The sequence below is a fragment of the Ursus americanus genome, chromosome X (assembly GCF_024610735.1).
Source record: "Ursus americanus isolate L20-20 chromosome X, mUrsAme1.1.p, whole genome shotgun sequence".
NCBI lineage: Eukaryota > Metazoa > Chordata > Mammalia > Carnivora > Ursidae > Ursus > Ursus americanus.
In genome coordinates, this window is record NC_142164.1 from 80,945,673 (window position 1) to 80,967,557 (window position 21,885).

At 39.5% G+C, this 21,885-nt stretch overlaps 1 protein-coding gene across 2 annotated transcripts in view; it reads left to right on the forward strand.

Annotated features, from left to right (window-relative positions):
* DGKK (diacylglycerol kinase kappa) overlaps positions 1-21,885 on the forward strand; it is a 177,893-nt gene that overhangs the window by 65,241 nt on the left and 90,767 nt on the right. Inside the window, exons 5-7 of one of the 2 annotated variants that reach the window (XM_087859607.1) lie at positions 1,004-1,139; positions 1,603-1,709; positions 2,042-2,167. In XM_087859607.1, the coding sequence (XP_087715733.1) occupies positions 1,004-1,139; positions 1,603-1,709; positions 2,042-2,167 (369 nt within the window). The remainder of the gene's footprint in view (positions 1-1,003; positions 1,140-1,602; positions 1,710-2,041; positions 2,168-21,885) is intronic. The other variant, XM_045786755.2, reaches the window with a different exon arrangement.

The window sequence follows — 21,885 nt, forward strand, 5'->3', positions numbered from 1 at the left end:
CACCTAGGTCTACTCTCAAGAGGAAGGCAGAAAGGAAAAAAATCAGACATTCACAGGAATTAGAGAAAAAGTGGAAAAGTCCCATGGAATGCACACCCAGAACAAACTTGGGTGTTGTGGTGCCCACCCCTTCCTTTCTCCTTTCAACCCCCAAACTAGTTGCTGATATACCTTCTGCCTTCCCCACAGTCATGAAGAGTCAGGCTGTAATACACAAATGCAGTATTTACAGGCGGGTTAACAGTAAATGTCAAATTCAATACCATGAAATAAGACACCAAACAGGATATCATTTCATGAAGGCAAGGACTTTGTCTTGTTCATATAGCTCCAATGCCTTAAAAGATGCTAAGCACATAGTAGTTACTCAGTAAATATTTTGTTTAATGAATTTTGAATGAATTACATTGATTAACCAGGAAACTGCTATAGGTAGTCAGAGTGTAGCATTCAGAAAAAAAAAAATGTTTGGGCAAGAAGCCCCTGAGATGAAACTGTTGTCCAGGTAATGCACTACTCTGCTTACCTGGCAGTGGTAAGACCAGGAAGGGGAATGTGTATCTCCAGGAGATAGTTAAAGCATTCCTTAGCCCAAAGTCTGCCTCCTCCCTTTCTTGCCCGGCCAGATGACTTAGATTATCACTGTATGTCCAACTAACCACCTCCTTTAGCTGACTACTCAAAGAGAACCACGCTCAAGGCTAACAGAACTAATTTAGACTAAATCAATACAGTGGTTTGGTCAAGCAGTATAGAGATCATTCCTCCTGTCTCCAGCTCCAATTGTAGGACCTACCTCCCTATTCTTTTGCTCTTTCCAAAACCACTGGGGAAAAACTGGAGGTGGGAGATTTGTTAGGTATTGGCTCCAATATTCAGTCTTCCTCTTCAGATGCTCTGATACCTAACTGGCCATTTCAGACTTAGAAGCAGGTTTTCTGTTCTTCCCTAATATGTCTCTATGATTAACTCTCTATTCTCTCTTCTCTTTTACTTATTTTAGATACCTGCAGCAGAAAACAACCCTTTCCTTGTTGGAATGCACTATTGGTACTCCAGTCACAGCCCCCGGACCCAGCACTGCAATGTCTGTCGAGAAAGCATTCCTGCCTTATCTAGAAATGTTATCATCTGTGAAGGTACCTTTCTGATTATTTTAGGAAATGGAGCCCAGTGGGTGGAGATAGGGATGAAGGCTCGTGTGGCTTTAGTGTCATTGACTCGTACTAGGTCATTGACTCTAATATAAGATTAATTCTGACACTTAACAGACTGAAGAAGAGAGATAGGAAGAAGCTGGCATGAGAAGAAATTCTCATGAATTAAATGGAGGGTTGGATCTGAGAGGATTGGACAACATGGTCACAAGAGCTGGAATAACAGAAATCACCTCATTCTTGCCATCAGTTTCCATTCAAGCCAGATAGTAGATAATTTAGCCAGTAAGAATAAACAGGAGCTAGATAATATGAGAAATAGGCCTTTGGAGGTGGGTCAGAACTATTTAGATGCATCTAAGTACTTTCCGAGAAGCTTAGGGAAGGGCCTTAGAATCTTCATCGTCACCAGATTCACATCCATCTTTTCTTCCTTTTTTCATAGTGTGCAAAGTGAAGTCTCACAAATTATGTGCTTTGAGAGCAAGCAAAGATTGCAAATGGAATACTTTGTCTATCACTGATGACCTCCTCATGCCCGCTGATGAAGTAGTGAGTACCAACCATCTTCTCCTACAGCCACTCTTTCCCATCTCTCCTGTAGTCAGGATACACAGGGCAAGGAAGACTTCTTCCTGTCTCCATACAACCCAAGTAGATATCCTCCCTAGGCTTACAGTTCAACCAATCTAGAAGAATGAAAGCCCCCTACTTCCAGCTGTCATCACTTGCTAGCATTGGAGTGGGGAGGGCAAGACCATGAAGAAATTTGTTGGGGTTACTTAATGTCTTCCATGAGGTAGTATAGTTACTCCAGCCGGACCTTTCTCTCCTTATATCTCTAACTTCTACCTCTTTTCTTTTTTCTTTTTTTTACCCTTCAGAAGACTATGCCTCATCAGTGGGTAGAAGGAAACATATCTGTCAGTTCTCAATGTGCAGTATGTCATGAGAACTGTGGCAGTTACCAAAGACTTCAAGATTTCCGGTGTCTCTGGTGTAATTCTACGGTAAGACTCTTCTTATCTCTTTGATACTTAGAGAACTTGATTTTTAGAGATGGGGTGGAGTTAAGCTATGTGCCTACACATAGATAGAAATCTCAGAGACCCTTACCCCAAAATAGATTATGCAGCTTACATAGTATAGAGCTCAGTATCTTGCCTTTCCAGACCTGGCTATGGGTCTTGGAGAGAAAGACTTGACTCTCATCTTTAATGGTTCTTAATTGGCAAGGTGTACTAGCAAATGGGAGAAGCTGAACTCTGTTATGACAGTATGGGCAATTAAAAAAAACTAAGTTCTGAGTCTATCCTTAAGAAACCTTCTCCCTTCCTCTTTCAGTATTTCCTGGGAACTTAAAATCTTTGTTAATTAATAATGGTTAATAATATTAACATATTACTATTGCCACAATGTATTGAGTGTTTGTGTACATGATCTCATTTAATCCTTACAACAACCCTAAAATAGGCCTCATTGTCCCCACTTATAGCTGAGAAAAGTGAGGTTCAGAAAAATGAAGTGATTTGCTCAAGGTCATGCAGCCAGTAAGCAAAAAGAGTCTTGATTCATACATAGTTCTGCAAAAATCATATTCTTAACTGCAATACTACCATGCTTCTAAACCAGTAGTTCTTAACTGGGGGTGATTTTGCCCAACCCACAGGAAATATTTGACAATATCTGGAGACGTTTTTGATTGTTACAACTTGGGGAGAGAGGGTGTGTTATGGGCTTATAGTAAGTAGAGGCCTGGGATTCTGCTAAACCTCCTATAATGCACAAGACAGCACAAAATAACTATCTGGCCCAAAGTATCAATAGTGCCAATGTTGAGAAACTTTAGCTTTTAGATGTTCCGGTCAAACTGATTGTTCTACACAAGAAGAAACTCAAGTATGAGCTTCTTTTTAAAAGACTCTGGGTCCCTCTACCTTGCTCCATCAATTTCTCCTGAAAAAGAGCTTGTACCTTCATCAGGCACCCCAATTTTTGCAGCTGTCCCCAGCGGACACCTCTAGATCACACGGATCTAGTGGCCAGTGACTGTAGGTCCCAAGAACTCTAACTAGCAGAGAAAGAGTTCTTACCTAGCTACCACACCCAGGGTACAGCAGGGGGCAACAATCTGAGGAATGCAGCATTACTGTAAAAGAGGACTCAGCTTATCTTCATAATTATGGCCTGAAGGGCAGGCTTCTAATTAAACACACATCTAAGGGCCCACTGTGATACTTTTTAGAGACCTAGGAGGATAGACACTATCTTGGTGCTCTCCTTCTGCCACACTCCAGAGTGCCAGTATCTCCAAGAGGGGAACTTTTACATGCATCTGGTATGCTGGCATCTTTTTGCAGCTGCTGCCCAGGTGATGCCCCTTTTTTGCCTGGCTTTGCTGGCCAGCAGGGCTTGCATTCCTGGGTCTTATGGGACTATAACAAATGGAAAGAGGGTTCCTGGCCAACTACCATAAACAGGGCACACCACAGACAGCAGGCTGAAAAGAGGCCTATTTGTTTGTCCTGGAATTCCAGCCTGAAGGGCATGCTTCGGGTTTGGCACACATCAAGGACATGCTCTCTGAGGTGCTCTCTGAGGATGAAAGCCAGGGGATGCCATTTGCACTCTCCCTCTGACTTGCTCCATGTTGTCAGTACCACCGAAAAAGGAGCTTGCACACTTGTCTAGCACACCAATATCTGCAACTGCCATGCAGGGAACATCTCTAAGTCTCCCAGCTCTGGTGGCGAGACGTATGCCTGCAGTCCCACAGAACTATATATATTTGCATACTTTAAAAGCTGTTTAAGGGTCTGGCTTCTAATCACCTGTACTATGTGCTGATTGAAATCCTCCCCTTTGGGACACTGACATGTTTTTGGCACACCCTCAATTACTGGGAGTCACTTGAAATAAAATAGACTATTCAGACAATCACAAAGATTTGAGAGAAAACCAAGAGCTAAGACAGGGATGAATAATAAGTTCCATCTCCTCCACAAGGCCACACACTCAAGGCTGATAAAGATAGATATTCAAATGATAGAAATCAATGCAGAGAGTTAAGGAAAATGAAGAAACAGAACAATATATTCTAAATAAAAGAACAAGACTACACCTCAGAAAAAAGTCCTTCATGGAATGTAGAAGGGTTATTTATCTGATAAAGAGTTCAAAATAGGGGCACCTGGGCAGTTCAGTTGGTTAAGCTTCTGCCTTTGGCTCAGGTCTTGATCCTGGGGTCCTGGGATTGAGCCCCACGTCGGGCTCCGTACTCAGTGGGGAGTCTGCTTGTCCCTCTGCCCCTCCCCCTGCTCCTGTTGTTTTCTCTCCCTCTCAAATGAATAAATAAAATCTTCTTTTAAAAAAAGAGTTCAAAATAGTGGCCATAAAGATGCTCACCAAGCTCAGGAGAAGAATGGAAGAACACAGTGAGAACTTCAACAAAGAGATAGAAAATATAAAAATGAAGAAGAAACAAATGGAAAAATATTCTGTGCTCACAAGCTGGAAAAATTAATGTTGTTAAAATGTCCATACTGCCCAATGTAATATACAGATTTAATGCACTCTCCATCAAAATTCCAATGGCATTTTTCACAGAACAAGTAATACCAAATTTTGTATGGAACCATAAGAGACCCCAAATAGCCAAAGCAATCTTGAGAAAGGAAAAGGAAGTGGGAGACATCATGTGCCCTGATTTCAAACTATACTACAAATCTATAGTAATCAAAATGGTATGGTACTGGCAGAAAAACAGACACATAGGTCAATGGAACGGAATACAGAACCCAGAAATAAATCCATGCATATATGGTCAATTAATTTATGACAGAGGAGCCAAGAATATACAATGGGGAAAGGACAGTCTCTTCAATAAATGGTGTTGAGAAAACTGGACAGCCACATGCAAAATAATGAAACCAGACCACTATTTTACACCACTCAAAAATATTAACTCAAAATAGATTAAAGACTTGAACATAAGACCTGAAACCATAAAACTCCTAGAAGGTAGCATGAGCAGTAAGATATTTGGCATTTGTCTTGGCTGTGATTTTTTTGTATTTGATACCAAAAGCAAAGGAAACAAAAGCAAAAACAAATGTGTGAATACACTTCTGGGTATTTATCCAAAGAAAATGAAAACACTAACTTGAAAAAAATCTATGCACCCAATTGCATCAGATTGTTATTTACAATAGTCAAGATATGGAAACAACTGAAGTATCCATTGACAGATGAATGAATAAAGAAAATGTGATATATATAATAGTGGAATATTATTCAGCAATAAAAAATAAAATCTTGCCATTTGCAACAACATGAATGGACTTGGAGGGCATTTTGCTAAGTGAAATAAATCAGAGAAAGACAAGTGCCATATGATCTCACTTATATGTGGAATCTTTAAAAACAAAACAAAACACCAAACTCATAGATACAGAGAATAGATTGGTAGTTGCCAAAGTGGGCATTGGGTGAAATGGGTAAAGGCGAGTTTATAATAAACTTCCAGTTCTGAAATAAATAAGTCATGGGATGTAATGTACAATATGATGACCATAGTTAATAATACTACGTTACATATTGAAAAGTTGCTGAGAGAGTAGGTCTTAAAAGTTCTCATCAAAAGAAAGATTCTGTAACTATGTATGGTGACAGATGTTAACTAGACTTATTGTGATGATTATATCACCATGTATTTAAATACCAAATTATTATGCTGTACACCTGAAACTAATATAAAGTTGTATGTTGATTATACCTCAATAATAAAAGAAAGAAAATATAAGAAAATAGCAAATAGAAGTCACAGAACTGAAGAATACAATAACTGAACTGAAAAATACACTAGAGGGATTCAACATAGACTAGATGAAGCAAAAGGAAAGATCAGTGAATTCAAAGACAGGACAGTAGAACTCAGAGCAGCAAAAAGAAAAAAAAGAATGAACAAACATGAAGATAGCTGAAGAGACTATGAGACAACATCAAGTGAACCAACATTCTCTTTATACGGTCCCAGAAGGAGAAGATAGAGAAGAGGCAGAAAACTTATTTGAAGAAATAATGGCTGAAAACGTTCCTAACCTGGAGAAAGAAACAGACATACAGATACAGGAAGCCCAGAGAGTTGCAAACAAGATGAATCAAAGAGACCCATATAAAGACACATTATTATCAGAAGTTAAAGACAAGAAGAGAATGTTAAAAAGCAAGAAGAGGAAAACAACTTGTAATGTTTTCATGAGACTATAGCAGATTTTTCAGCAGAAAATTTGCAGGCCAGAAGTGAGTGGAACAATATATTCAAAATGCTGAAAGAAAAAAACTTCCGAACAATACCCTACACAGCAGTGTCAATCAGAATTGAAGGAGAGATAAAGAGTTTTTCAAAGAAAAGCTAAACAAGTTCATTATCACTATACTGGCCTTATAAGAAATGTTAAAGGAGGGACACCTGGGTGGTTCAGTTGATTAAGTGACTAACTCTTTTTTTATTATTGTTAGTTTCAGAGGTAGAATTTAGTGATTCATCCATTGCATATAACAGCCAGTGCTCATTACATCAAGTGCCCTCCTTAATGCCCATCACCCAATTACCGCTTTCCCCCACCAACCTCCCCTCCAGCAACCCTCAGTTTGTTTCCTAGAATTAAGAGTCTCTTATGGTTTGCTTCCCTCTCTGTTTTCATCTTATTTTATTTTTCCTTCCCTTCCCCTATGTTCATCTGTTTTGTTTCTTAAATTCCATATATGAGTGAAATCCTATGGTATTTGTCTTTCTCTTACTGACTTATTTGGCTTAGCATAATACCCTCTAGTTCCATCCATGTCCTTGCAAATGACAAGATTTCATTCTTTTTGATGGCTGAGTAATATTCCAGTGTGAGTGTGAGTGTGAGTGCCTGTGTATGTATGTATATATTGTATGTATGTATATATATACATACATACATACATACACACACACACCACACCACACCTTCTTTATCTGAATCATCTGGGCTCTTTCAATATTTTGGCTATTGTGGAGTGTCTGACTCTTGATTTCACCTCAGGTCATGATCTCAGGGTTGTGAGATCAAGCCCCGTGTCAGGCTCTGTGCTGGGTATGGAGCGTGCTTGAGATTTTCTCTCTCCCTCTCCCTCTGCCCCTCCTGGCATGAAAGAAAGAAAGAAAGAAAGAAAGAAAGAAAGAAAGAAAGAAAGAAAGAAAGAAAGAAAGAAAGAAAGAAAGAAAGAAAGAAAGAAAGAAAGAAAGAAAGAAAGGAAGGAAGAAGAAGAAGAAGAAAGAAAGAAAGAAAGAAAGAAAGAAAGAAAGAAAGAAAGAAAAAAAGAAAGAAAGAAAAAAAGAAAGAAAGATTAAAGGGACTTCTTTAAGCTGAAATTAAAGGGCACTAATTAGTAAAAGGAAAACATATGAAAAATATAAATCTCACTGGTAAGGGTAAATATATTGTAAAATTCAGAACAATCTAACAGTGTAAATGTGGTGAATTAATCACTTATAAAGCTAGTATGAAGGTTAAAAGACAAAAGTAGTAAAAACAACTATAACTGTAATTTGATAGGTGATACATGACATAAAAAGATGTAAATTATGATATCAAACACATAAAACACGGGAAGGGAGTAAAATATACAGCTTTATAATGCAGTCAAACTTAAATTGTTATCAACTTAGACTGTTACAAAAGTCGTTATATGTAAGCCTCATGGTAACCACAAAGCAATAACCTTAGCAGATACACAAAAGATAAGGAGAAAGGAATCTACATATACCACTACAGAAAATCTTCAAATCACAAAGGAAGAGAGCAAGAGAAGAAAGAAACAGAGGAACTACAAAATGGCAAAAAAAAAAAAAATTCAAAACAGCAATTACATACCTATCAATAATTACCTTAAATATAAGTGAACTACATTCTCAAATCAAAAGACATAGAGTGATTGAATGGATAAAAAAATAAGACCCAGTTATATCCTGCCTATAAAAGACACACTTCAGATATAATGATACACACATAATGAAAGTGAATGGATAGAAAAAGATATTCCATGCAAATGGAAACCAAAAAAAAGGAGGCATAGTTATACTTATATCAGACAAAATAGACTTTAAAACAAAGACTGTAATAAGAGATAAAGAAGGTCATTATGTAATGATAAAGGGGACAATCCAACAAGAGAATATAACATTTGTAAATATCTATGCACCAACAAAGGAGCACCTAAGGGAGAAATACACAGCAACACAATATTAAGGGATTTAAATACTCCACTGTAATCAACAGATAGATTATCCAGGCAGAAGATTAATACAGAAACATTGGCATTAAATGACACATTACAGGAGGTGGATTTAATAGATGATATATACAGAACATTTCATCCAAAAGCAACAGAATATACATTCTCCTCAAATACACATAGAACATTCTCCAGGATAGATCATGTTAGACAACAAAACAGTCTTAATAAATTTTAAAAGATTGACATAATATAAAGCATCTTTTCTGACCACAATGGTATGAAATCAGTAACCAGTTACAGGAAGAAACCTGGAAAAACCACAAATATGTGGATATTAAACATGTTACTGAACAACCAATGGGTCAAAGAAGAAATCAAAAGAGAAATCAAAAAATACCTTGAGACAAATGAAAATGGAAATACTGCATACCAAAATTTATGGGATGCAGAATTCTGAGACAATGGTGCTGTAGGAGGATCCTGAGCTCACTTTATTCCACAGACACTCTGAGATAACAGCCACATCAGGGCAACTAATTCATAAAATGACCCAAAGTCTGGCAGAAGAGACCTTCCACAGTTAATTGTAGAGAGAAGGCCACAATGAAAAGGGTAAGAGGGGCAGAGACACAGGTGGGAACCAAACCCTTGGTTAGACTAACCACAGTTGGAAGAGAAACCTCAAGTACAGAGAAGTTAAGAGGATTAGACCCCACCACCAGGCATCCCAGGCACAGGGGACCTGAAACTGGGAAGACAAGTTCCCATAACATTTGGCTTTGAAAACCAATGGGGCTTAACTTCATGAGCTTTTACAATCAGCAGGGCTTAATTCTGAGTACTTTAGAAATCAGTGGGTTTAGCCCCAGGAGAATCAGAGGGTGATAGGAAACAAGGTCCCTGATGTTAAAGAGACAGCATAATAAATAACCCAGCCAAGATACAGCATAGAAGCAGCAGTTTGAGAAGCACCTGGCATATAAGTGAAGGAGATTTATTTACTAATCCCAGAACATGTGCTGGAAGGGCAGGGATCTTTAGGAGAATTCTCAAAGAACAAAAGAGCTGGAAGGTGCCATTTCTCTCCCACCCACCCCCAGCCCAGATAGTTGGACACCTGCAGGAACCAGCAAGAACACTCTCCACCTAGCTTACTAACACTGTGCACCCTACCCCCATTCTTCTGTGTATCTGCCCCATTCAACCAGCCAATAGTCCTTCCAAAGCAGCTCCTGCTAAATCTCATCCTGCAAGCAGCTCCAGCATGGACAAACACCCACTCCAAAGTGACTCCTACCTTGGCAAGAGTTGAATATAACCACACACACCAGTACACCCACAGTCCCAGCAGTCAACCCTTATAGTTGGCAGTGCAGAGAGGGTATCTTGCTGATCAGTGTAACTGAAGTCCTGACAGAGACTGGGAGCAGGCATCTGGTCTGACTGCAGGCCTTGCCCAGGAGACAATGCAGGGAAAGCGTCCTGCGAATCAGTGTGACTGCAGCCCTGGTAGATGAGCTGAGGGCAGGTATCTGGTCTGATTGTCAACACTTCCCAATTACAAGCCTGTGGCAGCCCCACATTGGCTTCTTAACAGCACAGGGACAAAATCCTGCCTAGTTTGCCCACAACAAGCAAAGCAGACCATTGTACCAACTGGATTGAAGGCAAACAAGGCTCAGCCACAAAAGAAGGGCAGACACAACCCACATAGGAGGCCCCACTGAAGTGCCTGGTTCTGGTGAACAGGAGACACTGTGCTATAGGGCACCATAAGATTTTTCATAGAACAACTACTTTGAAGATCAGGGGATGTAACTGACTTATCTAATACACAGAAACAAACACAAAGAGTTAGACAAAATGAGGAGACAGAGGAATATGTCCCAAATGAAAGAACAGGAAAAAAACACAGCAAAAGAGTTAAATGAAACAAAGATAAGCAATATACCTGATAAAGAATACAAAGTAATTGTCATAAAGATACTTACTGGAGTTGAGAAAAGACTGGAGGATCTCAGTGGGACCTTCAGCAAAGATATAGAAAATATAAAAAAGAACCAATTGCAGATAAAGAACAAAATAATTGAAATTAAAAATAAACTAGAGGGAATCAATAATAGATTAGAGGAGACAGAAGAACAGATTAACAACCTGGAAGACATGGTAATTGAAAGCAACCAAGCTAAAGAGCAAAAACAAAAAAGAATAATAATAAATGAGAATAGGTTAAGGGAAATTTGTGATCATCAAGCATAATAACATTCACATTATAGGGATCCCAGAAGGAAAAGAGAGAGGAGGCAGAAAATGTATTTAAGAAATAATGGCTGAAAACTTCCTTAATCTGGGGAAGGAAATAAAGATCCAGATCCGGGTAGCACAGACAGCCCCCAACAAAATCAGCCCAAATAAGTCCACACTAAGACACATAATAATTAAAATAGGAAAAACTAGTGATTAAGAAAGAATTTTAAAAGCAACAAGAAAAATAGTTTTATACAAGGGAAATACCATAAGGCTATCAGCTGACTTTTCAGAAGAAACTTTGCAGGGTGGAAGAGACTGGCATGATACACTCAAACTACTGAAAGGAAAAATCCTACAACCAAAAATACTTTACCCAGTAGGGCTGTCATTCAGAACATGAGAGATAAAGATTTTCCCAGACCAAAAAAAAAAAAAAAATCTAAAAAAGTTCATCACCATTAAGCCATTCTTACAAAAAAATGTTAAAGAAAAGAAAAGGCCAGGACGCCTGGGTGGCTCAGTTGTTAAGCATCTGTCTTTGGCTCAGGTCATGATCCCAGGGTCCTGGGATCGAGCCCCGCATCAGGATCCCTTGCTCCACAGGCAGCCTGCTTCTCCCTTTCCCACTCCCCCTGCTTATGTTCCCTCTCTCACTGTCTCTCTCTCTCTGTGTCAAATAAACAAATAAAATATTTAAAAAAAAAGAAAAGAAAAGGCCATAATCATGAGTAAGAAAATTATAAAAAGAAAAAATTTCACAGGTAACTGCAAGCATATAATAAGAATAGTAAATTCATCACTTAGAGAACAATTATGGAGGTTAAAGCATAAAAACAGTAAAATCAATTATCTCTATAAAAATCAGTCAAGGGATTCACAAAATAAAAGGATATAAAGTATGACATCCATAATACATGTGAAGGGAAGAGTAAAAACTTAGTGCTTTTAATGAGCTCAAACTTAAGCAACCATCAGCTTAATATAGACTGCTAGATGCATAAGATGTTACAAACCTAATGGTAACCACAAATCAAAAATCTGTAATAGATACACAAGAAATAAACACAAAGGAATCCAAGCATATCACTAAACAAAGCCATCAAAACATAAGGCACAAGAGCAAGAAAAGAAAAGAACAGTGAAGAACTACAAAAACAACCATAAAATAAGTGACAAATGGCAATAAGTACATACCTATCAATAATTACTTTTAATATAAATGAACTAAATGCTTTATTTAAGGCATAGAGGGACTGAATGGATAAGAAAGTAAGACAAATCTGTATGTTGCCTACAAGAGACTCTCTTCAGACCTAATGACATACAAATTGGAAGTGAAGGGATGGGAAAATATTTATCATGCAAATGGAAACAAAAAGGAAGCTGGCGTAGTAATACTTATGTCAGACAAAATAGACATTACAACAAAGACTAACAAGGGCAAAGAAGGACACTACATAATGAGAAAGGGAGAAAAAACCTACAGGAGGATATAACAACTATAAATATTTGTGCACCCAATATGGGAGCACCTAAATACATAGTGTCACCATTAACAGAAATAAAGGAAGAAATTGATAGTGATAAAATAATAGTAGGGGATGTTAGCACCCCACTTATATCAATGGATACATCATCCAGACAAAAAATAGACAAAGAAATAGTGGCTTTGAATGATACATTGGACCAGATCAATCTAATAGATATATTTAGCACATTTCATCCAAAAAACAGGAGAATATACAATCTTTTCAAGTGCACATGGAACATTATCCAGAATATATTACATGTGAGGCCACAAAACAAGTCTCAATAAACTCAAAAAGATTGAAACCATATTATGTATGCCTTCCAACCACAATGGTATGAAACTAGAAATCAATCACAAGAAAAAATGTGGAAAGAACACAAATACAAGGAGGTTAAATAACCTGCTACTGAACAATGAAGGGTCAATGAAGAAATGAAAGAGGACATCACAAAGTACACAGAGGCAAATAAAAATGAATATATAAGAGAATATTATGAAGAATTATATGCCAATAAATTGGACAACCTAGAAGAGATAGATAAATTCCTAGAAACATATAGCCTTCCAAAACTGAATCAAGAAGAAATAGAAAATTTGGACAGACCATTTACTAGCAATGAAATTGAATCAGTAATCAAAAAACTCCCAACAAACAAAAGTTCAGGACCAGCTGGCTTCACAGATGAATTCTACCAAACATTTACAGAAGAGTTATAATCTATTCTTCTCAAACTATCCAAAAAAACAAAAGAGGATGTAAAGCTTTTGAATTCATCCTATGAGGCCAGTATTACCCTCATTACCAAAACTAGACAAAGACCTTAAAAAAAAAAACTATAGGTCAATATCCTTGATGAACACAGATACAAAAATCCCCCACAAAATATTATCAAACTGAATCTAAGAATACTATAAAAAAATCATTCACCATAATCAAGTGTCGCTCATTCAAAGGATGCAAATATACATAGACGATAGATAGATGTATAGATAGACAGATAGATGTAGACATCATAAAAAACAATTTAATCTTGCCATTTGCAACAACATGGATGGATCTAGAGGGTATAACACTAAATAAAATAGATCAGACAGGGTGACTGGGTGACTCAGTTAAGTGTCCAACTCTTGATCTCAGCTCAGGTCTTGATCTCAGGGTTGGGTGTTCAAGCTCCATGTTGGTCTCCATGCTGGGTGTGGAGCCTACTTAAAAAAATAAGTCAGACAAAGGCAAATACCATGTGATTTCACCATATGTGGTATTTAAGAAACAAAGCAAATGAACAAACAAAAAATGACAAACAGACTCTTAAATACAGAAAACAAATGAGTGGTTGCCAGAGCAGAGGTGGGTGGGGGTATGGGTGCAATAGGTGGACGGGATTAAGAGTATACTTTTCCTAATGAGCACTGATTAATGTATAGAATTGTTAATTCATTATATTGTACACCCAAAACTAATATAACATTGTAAGTTAATTATACTTTAATTTAAAAAAGAAAAAAGTTTAAGGGACACAGCAAAAGCAGTTCTAGGAGGAAGGTTCATACTGATAAAAACCTGTTGTGATGAGCACTGGGGGTTATACACAACCGATGAATCATTGAACACTAGATCAAAAACTAATGAGGTACTATATGTTGGTTAATTGAACATAATAAAAAAAACTGAAGAAATAAGAAAACCTCAAATGAACAACCTAACTTTACACTTCAAAGAAATAGAATAAGAACAAGTGAAGCCCAAAGTTAGTAAAAGTAAGGAAATAGCTAAGATTAGAGCAGCAATAAATGCAATTGAGACTAAAAAGACAATAGATCAATGAAGCTAAGAGGTGATTATTTTAAAAGATAAATAAAACTGACAAACCTTTAGCTACGCTCACCCTGAAAACAAAGAGAAGTCTCAAATAAATAAAATCAGAAATGAATGAGGAGATATTACAACTGATAACACAGAAATACAAAGGATCATAAGAGGGTACCATGAACAACTATACACCAACGAATTGGAAACCTAGAAGAAATGGATAAATTACTAGAAACATGAAACCACAAAGACTGAATCATAAAGAAAGAGAAAATCTGAACAGACAGATTACTAGTAGGGAAACTGAATCAATAATCAAAAACCTCCCAACAGGGGTACCTGGATGACTCAGTCTGTTGGGTGTTTGCCTTCGGCTCAGGTCATGATCCCGGGGTCCTGGGATCAAGCCCTGTGTCGGGCTCTGCTCAGCAGGGAGTCTGCTTCTCCCTCCCCCTCTGCCATTCCCCCTCCTTGTGTTCTCCTCTCTCTCTCTCTCTCTCTCTTCCTATCAAATAAGTAAATAAAATCTTAAAACAAAAACCTTCCAACAAACAAATGTCCAGGACCAAACACATTCATTAGTAAATTCTATCAAACATTAAAAAATAATACCAATCCTTCTCAAACTCTTTCAAAAAATAGAAGAAGGAACACTTCCAAACTCTTTCTATGAGGCCAACATCACCCTGATATCAAGACCAGACAAGGATGTCACAAGAAAAAAGTTTACAGGCCAATAACTCTGATGAACATAGATGCAAAAATCCTCAACGGAGTATTAACAAGCCAAATTCAACAGTACATTAAAAGGATCATACACTGTAATCAAGTGGGATTTATTCCAGGGGTGCAAGCCTGGCTCAATATGCACAAACCAATTGATGTAATATACCACATTCACAAAATGAAGAATAAAAATTATATGATCATTTCAATAGATGCAGAAAATCACTTGACAGGATTCAACATCTATTTATGATAAGAACTCTCAACAAAGTGGGTATAGAGAAAATACACTTCAACATAAAAAGCCATATATGACAAGCCCAGAGCTAACATCATACTCAATGGTGAAAAGCTTTCAGCTTTTTCTCTAAGATAAGGAACAAGACAAGGATGCTCACTCACCCTGCTTTTATTCAACATAGTATTAGAAACCCTGGGGGCAGGAAGAAAAAAGAAACAAAAGAGGATGAGGAAAGATGGTGGAGTAGGGACCCTATTTCAACTGGTCCCCTGAATTTAACTGGATATCAACCAAACCATTCTGAACACCCATGAAATCAGCCTAAGATGTAAGAATATATATCTGGATCTCTACAAGCAGAAAACATCACCTATCCCGAGGTATGAAGCATGGAGCTGAGATTCTGAGGGCAGATATTGGAAGATAAACAGAAGGGGGAGGAGCCACCATAAGCTGGTGCCAGGAACATGAAATAAAACTGGAGCGCAAAAGCGTCTCGTGTTTGGGACAGGGCACAGACTCGCAGACCCTTAGCTGCGGGGAAAGGACTTTAGTCCAGCCTCCTGCCAGGATCCAGGAGCTGCAAATGCACACACACGAACTGGGGGTGGCTTGCAGTTTTAGAAACACAAAGGGAAGAGACGACCCCAGCCTTGGGGTGCACCTCTGGGTGTGTTGCTCTGTGGTGCTACAACCGGGGAGGATGTAGTTTTTAGAAGCACAGACAGAAATGGAGACTGTGTCGCCTGGAGAGCTCAGTGATGAGCAGACTGCAATTTCTCTGTTCTGAGACAGAGGTTTGATTGTGGTCACTTCTGCTCTGACTCTCAGAAGAGATGCAGAAAGCCGCCAGGGAAAGCCACCAGAGAACAAAAGCCCAAAAAACCGGTTTTCACTGAGACAACCCCCCCCACAGGGGACAGGGCAACTCTGCCCAAGCAGGGTTGCCTGAGTAACAGCACAGCAGGCCCCTCCCCCAGAAGACAGGCTGAAAGAACAAGAGGCTGACAGCCCTAAGGTCCCTATAAAATAGGTGCATCTTGGGTCCTCGTTAATATTCTGGACTCTGTACATTCTCTCAACCACCTCCCCCAACAGAATGACTAAGTGGGGGAACCCCCAACAAAGAAAAGAATCAAAGACTGTGGCCTCTGCCACAGACCTAATGGATATGGATATAATTAAGACGTCAGAAATAGACTTCAGAGTAACAATTATGAAGTCGATATCTAGGCCTGAAAAAAATATTAGCGACAATATAGAATCTCTAAGGGCAGAAATGAGATCTAATCAGGCTGAACATAAAAATGCTATGAATTACTCTGACTGCCAAGGTAATGAGGTAAGTGAATTAGTGAGTTAGAAGATAAGATGATAGAAAAGAAGGAAACCGAGGAGGCCTGGGAAAAACAGATTAAAGCCCAAGAGCTCAGGCTGAGAGAGACTAATGACTCCATGAAACATTCCAATGTCAGAATTATTGGGATCCCTGAGGGGGGAGAGAGAGAGGTGTCTAGAAGATATATTTGAGCAAATCATAGCTGAGAACTTCCCCAATCTGGGGAAGGAAAAAAGCATTTGTGTCCAAGAGGCAGAGAGGACCCCTCCCAAGATCAATGAGAACAGACTAACTCCCTGACATATAATAGTACAATTTGCAAATGTTAGATCCAAGGAAAGGTCTTGAAAACAGATAGAAGGAAGAGATTTCTTACGCACAGAGGGAGGAACATCAGAATAACGTCAGACCTGTCCACAGAGACCTGGAATGCCAGAAAGGACTGGCAAGATATATTCAGGGTACTAAATGAGAAGAACATCCAGCCAAGGATATTTTATCCAGCAAGGCTGTCATTCAGAATGGATGGAGAGACAAGAAGTGTCCGTGACCAGCAGAAACTGAAAGAACATGTGACCACCAAGCTGGCCCCGCAAGAAATATTAAGGGGGATTCTATAAAAGAAGAAAGAACCCAAGAGTAATATAGACCAGGAATTTACAGAGACAATCTATAGAAACAAGGACTTCACAGGCAACATAATGGGAATAAAATCATATCTTTCAATAATCACTCTCAGCCTAAATGCTCCCATGAAACAGCACAGGGTTGCAGATTGGATAAAAAGACATGACCCATCTATATGCTGTCTACAAGAGACTCAATTTGAACCTAAAGATACCTCCAGACTGAAAGTGAGGGGATGGAGAACAATTTTTCATGCCAATGGACGTCAAAAGAAAGCTGGGGTAGCAATTCTCATATCAGACAAATTAGATTTTAAGCTAAAGACTGTAGTAAGAGATACAGAAGGACACTATATCATTTTTAAAGTGTCTATCCAACAAAAATATCTAACAATTGTAAATATCTATGCCCCCAACATGGGAACAGCCAGCTACATAAGCCAACTGTTAACCAAAATAAAGAAACATATTGATAATAATACTTTAATAGTAGGAGACCTCAACACTCCACTCTCAGCAATAGACAGATCATCTAAGCATAAGATCAACAAAGAAAAAAGAACTTTGAATGACACACTGGACCAGATGGACTTCATAGATATATACAGAACATTCTACCCTAAAACAACAGCATAAACATTCTTCTCAAATGCACATGGAACTTTCTTCAGAATAGACTACATACTGGGTCATGAATCAGGTCTCAACCGATACCAAAAGATTGAGATTATTCCCTGCATATTTTCAGACCACAGTGCTTTGAAACTGGAACTCAATCACAAGAAAACATTTGGAAGGAATTCAAACACTTGGAAGCTATAGACCATCCTGCTAAAGAATGTTTGGGTCAACCAGGAAATTAAAGAACTTAAACAATTCATGGAAACCAATGAGAATGAAAACACATCAGTCCAAAATCTATAGGATACTGCAAAGGCAGTCCTAAGGGGGAAATACATAGCCATCTAAGCCTCACTCAAAAAAGTAGAAAAATCCCAAATATACAAGCTAACCTTAAGGAACTGGAAAAAGAACAACAAATAAAACCTAAACCAAGCAAGAGAAGAGAAATAATAAAGACTGGAGCAGAAATCAACGAATTAGAAACCAGAAATACAGTAGAGAAGATCAATGAAACTAGAAATTGGTTCTTTGAAAGAATTAATAAGATCAATAAAGCACTGGCCAGATTTATCCAAAAGAAGAGAGAAAGGGCCCAAATTAATAAAATTATGAACAAAAGTGGAGAGATCATGAATAACACCAAAGAAATAGAAACAATTATTAGATATTATTATCAGCAACTATATGCCAATAAATTAAGCAATGTGGAAGAAATGGATGCCTTCCTGGAAACCTATAAACTACCAAGACTGAAACAGGAAGAAACTGACAATCTGAATAGACCAATAACCAGTAACGAAATTGAAGCAGTAATCAAAAACCTCCCAAAAAACAAGAGTCCATGGCCCGATGAATTCCCAGGGGAATTCTGCAAAACATTTAAAGAAGAAATAATACCTATTCTCCTGAAGCTGTTTCAAAAAATAGAAACAGGAGTTTTTCGGAGTTAAGATGGTGGAGGAGTAGGAGACACCGTTTTCAGCCGGTCCTCCGAGTCGAGCTGGATAGGTACCAGACCAGCCTAAACAACCACGGAACCAGCCTGAGACGCAGGAAGACGCATCTGGATCTCTACAAATGAATATCTCCAGCGCTGAGTATTGAGGTACGAAGCGGGGAGCCATGAAACTGTGCACAGATATCGGAAGATAAACGGAAGGGGGAGGGAGCCGCCGTGTTCGGGCGCCGGGAAGCAGTAGCCACTTGCACGGGAGAGCGGGCGGGGCACCCGCAAAACAGCAGACTGAGACCGTGAGCCGGGTGCGCGCGCCACCAGGCATCTCGCGGAACCCCGGAATCCCGGTGCGCTTACTGGATCCAGACTGAGACCGGGAGATCCGGGAGCGCGCGCGGGGCGGCTGGCGGCTTTAGAAACACAAAGGACAGAGACGCGCCGACCCTGGAAGTGAGGGCTGGGACGCCGGGTGTGGGGCGCACATCCCGGGACGCTGCAGGGTTGAGCAGCACCAACAGAAACAGAGTTAAAGTGGCCAGAACATTAGTAGAGAACGGGCCGCAATCCCTCTGTTCTGTGACAGAGGCTGAAATTCGGCCGCTGCTGCTCTGACTCTCAGAAGAGGCACAGCAAACCGCCAGGGAAAGCCGCCAGAGAACAAAAGCCTGGAAATACCGGCTCAGAGAGTGCCCATCCCCATCCCCCCTCGCAGGGGATGCGGAGACTCTACCCAAACAGGGTTGCCTGAGTATCGGCACGGCAGGCCCCTCCCCCAGAAGGCAGGCTGAAAAACCAAGAAGCCCACAACCCGAGGCGCCTGGGTGGTGCAGTCATTGAGCGCCTGCCTTCGGCTTAGGGCGTGATCCCGGCGTTCCGTTCCGGAAAGGAGTCCCTCATCGGGCTCCTCCGCTGGGAGCCTGCTTCTTCCTCTCCCACTCCCATGCTTCTGTTCCCTCTCTCGCTGGTTGGCTGCCACATAAATAAATAAATAAAATCTTTAAAGAAGAAGCCCACATCCCTAAGATCCCTATAAAACAAGGGGCACGGCCTGGGACCCAGTCAATAATTTGGGCTCTGGACAACCCCGCAACTTCTCCTCATCAGAATGACAAGAAGGAGAAGCCCTCCCCAGCAAAGAAAAGACAGTGAGTCTATTGCCTCTGCCACAGAAATAATGGATATGGATGTAACCAAATGATCAGAAATGGAATTCAGAGTAACGATGGTCAAAATGATGAGTAGAATTGAAAAAACTATTAACGAAAAGGTTACTGAGAATATAGAATCCCTAAGGACAGAAATGAGAGCGAATCTGACAGAAATTAAAAATTCTATGAGCCAAATGCAGGCAAAACTAGAGGCTCTGACGGCCAGGGTCGCAGAAGCAGAGGAACGGGTTAGTGAATTGGAGGATGGGTTAATAGAGGAAAAAATGAAAATAGAAGATGGTCTTAAAAAAATCCACGCCCACGAATGTAGGTTACGGGAGATTACTGACTCAATGAAACGATCCAATGTTAGAATCATCGGCATCCCCGAGGGGGTGGAGAAAAACGGAGGTCTAGAAGAGATATTTGAACAAATTGTAGCTGAAAACTTCCCTAATCTAGCAAGGGAAACAAACATTCGTGTCCAAGAGGCAGAGAGGACCCCTCCCAAGCTCAACCATGACAAACCTACGCCACGTCACGTCATAGTGCAATTCGCAAATATTAGATGCAAGGATACAGTATTGAAAGCGGCCAGGGCAAAGAAATTTCTCACATACCAAGGCAAAAGCATCAGAATTACGTCAGACCTGTCTACACAGACCTGGAATGAGAGAAAGGGTTGGGGGAGCATATTTAAAGCTCTTTCAGAGAAAAACATGCAGCCAAGGATCCTTTATCCAGCAAGGCTGTCATTCAGAATTGATGGAGAAATAAAGACATTTCAGAATCACCAGTCACTAACCAATTTTGTAACCACGAAACCAGCCCTACAGGAGATATTACGGGGGGTTCTATAAAAGTAAAAAGGCCCCAAGAGTGATACAGAACAGAAAGTCACAGCCAATACAAACAAAGACTTTACTGGCAACATGGCAACATTAAAATCATATCTCTCAGTAATCAGTCTTAATGTAAATGGTTTGAACCATCGCATAAAACGCCACAAGGTTGCAGATTGGATAAAAAGAAATGACCCATCCATTTGCTGTCTACAAGAGACTCATTTCAAACCCAAAGATGCATTCAGACTGAGAGTAAGGGGATGGAGTACCATCTTTCACGCAAATGGACCTCAAAAGAAAGCTGGGGTAGCAATTCTCATATCAGATAAATTGGATTTTAAACTACAGACTATAGTTAGAGATGCAGAAGGGCACTATATTATTCTTAAGGGAAGTATTCAACAAGTGGATATGACAATTATAAATATATATGCCCCCAACAGGGGAGCAGCAAGATACACAAGCCAACTCTTAACCAGAATAAAGAGACATATAAATAAAAATACATTAATAGTAGGGGACCTCAACACTCCACTATCAGAAATAGACAGAACACCCTGGCAAAAACTAAGCAAAGAATCAAAGGCTTTGAATGCCATACTCGACGAGTTGGACCTCATAGATATATATAGAACACTACACCCCAGAACCAAAGAATACTCATTCTATTCTAATGCCCATGGAACATTCTCAAGAATAGACCATGTTCTGGGACACAAAACAGGTCTCAACCAATACCAAAAGATTGAAATTATCCCCTGCATATTCTCAGACCACAACGCTCTGAAATTGGAACTCAACCACAAGGAAAAATTTGGAAGAAACTCAAACACTTGGAGACTAAGAACCATCCTGCTTAGGAATGACTCGATAAACCAGGAAATCAAAAATCAAATTAAACAATTTATGGAGACCAATGAGAATGAAAATACAACAGTCCAAAACCTATGGGATACTGCAAAGGCAGTCCTAAGGGGGAAATACATAGCCATCCAAGCCTCACTCAAAAGAATAGAAAAATCTAAAATGCAGTTTTTATATTCTCACCTCAAGAAGCTGGAACAGCAACAGAGGGACAGGCCTAATCCACGCACGAGGAAGCAGTTGACCAAAATTAGAGCTGAAATCAATCAAGCAGAAACCAGAAGTACAGTAGAGCAGATCAACAGGACTAGAAGCTGGTTCTTAGAGAGAATCAATAAAATTGACAGACCACTGGCAAGACTTATCCAAAAGAAAAGAGAAAGGACCCAGATTATTAAAATTATGAATGAAAAAGGAGAGGTCACGACGAGCACCATTGAAATTGGAAGGATTATTAGAAATTTTTATCAACAGCTATATGCCAATAAACTAAGCAATCTGGA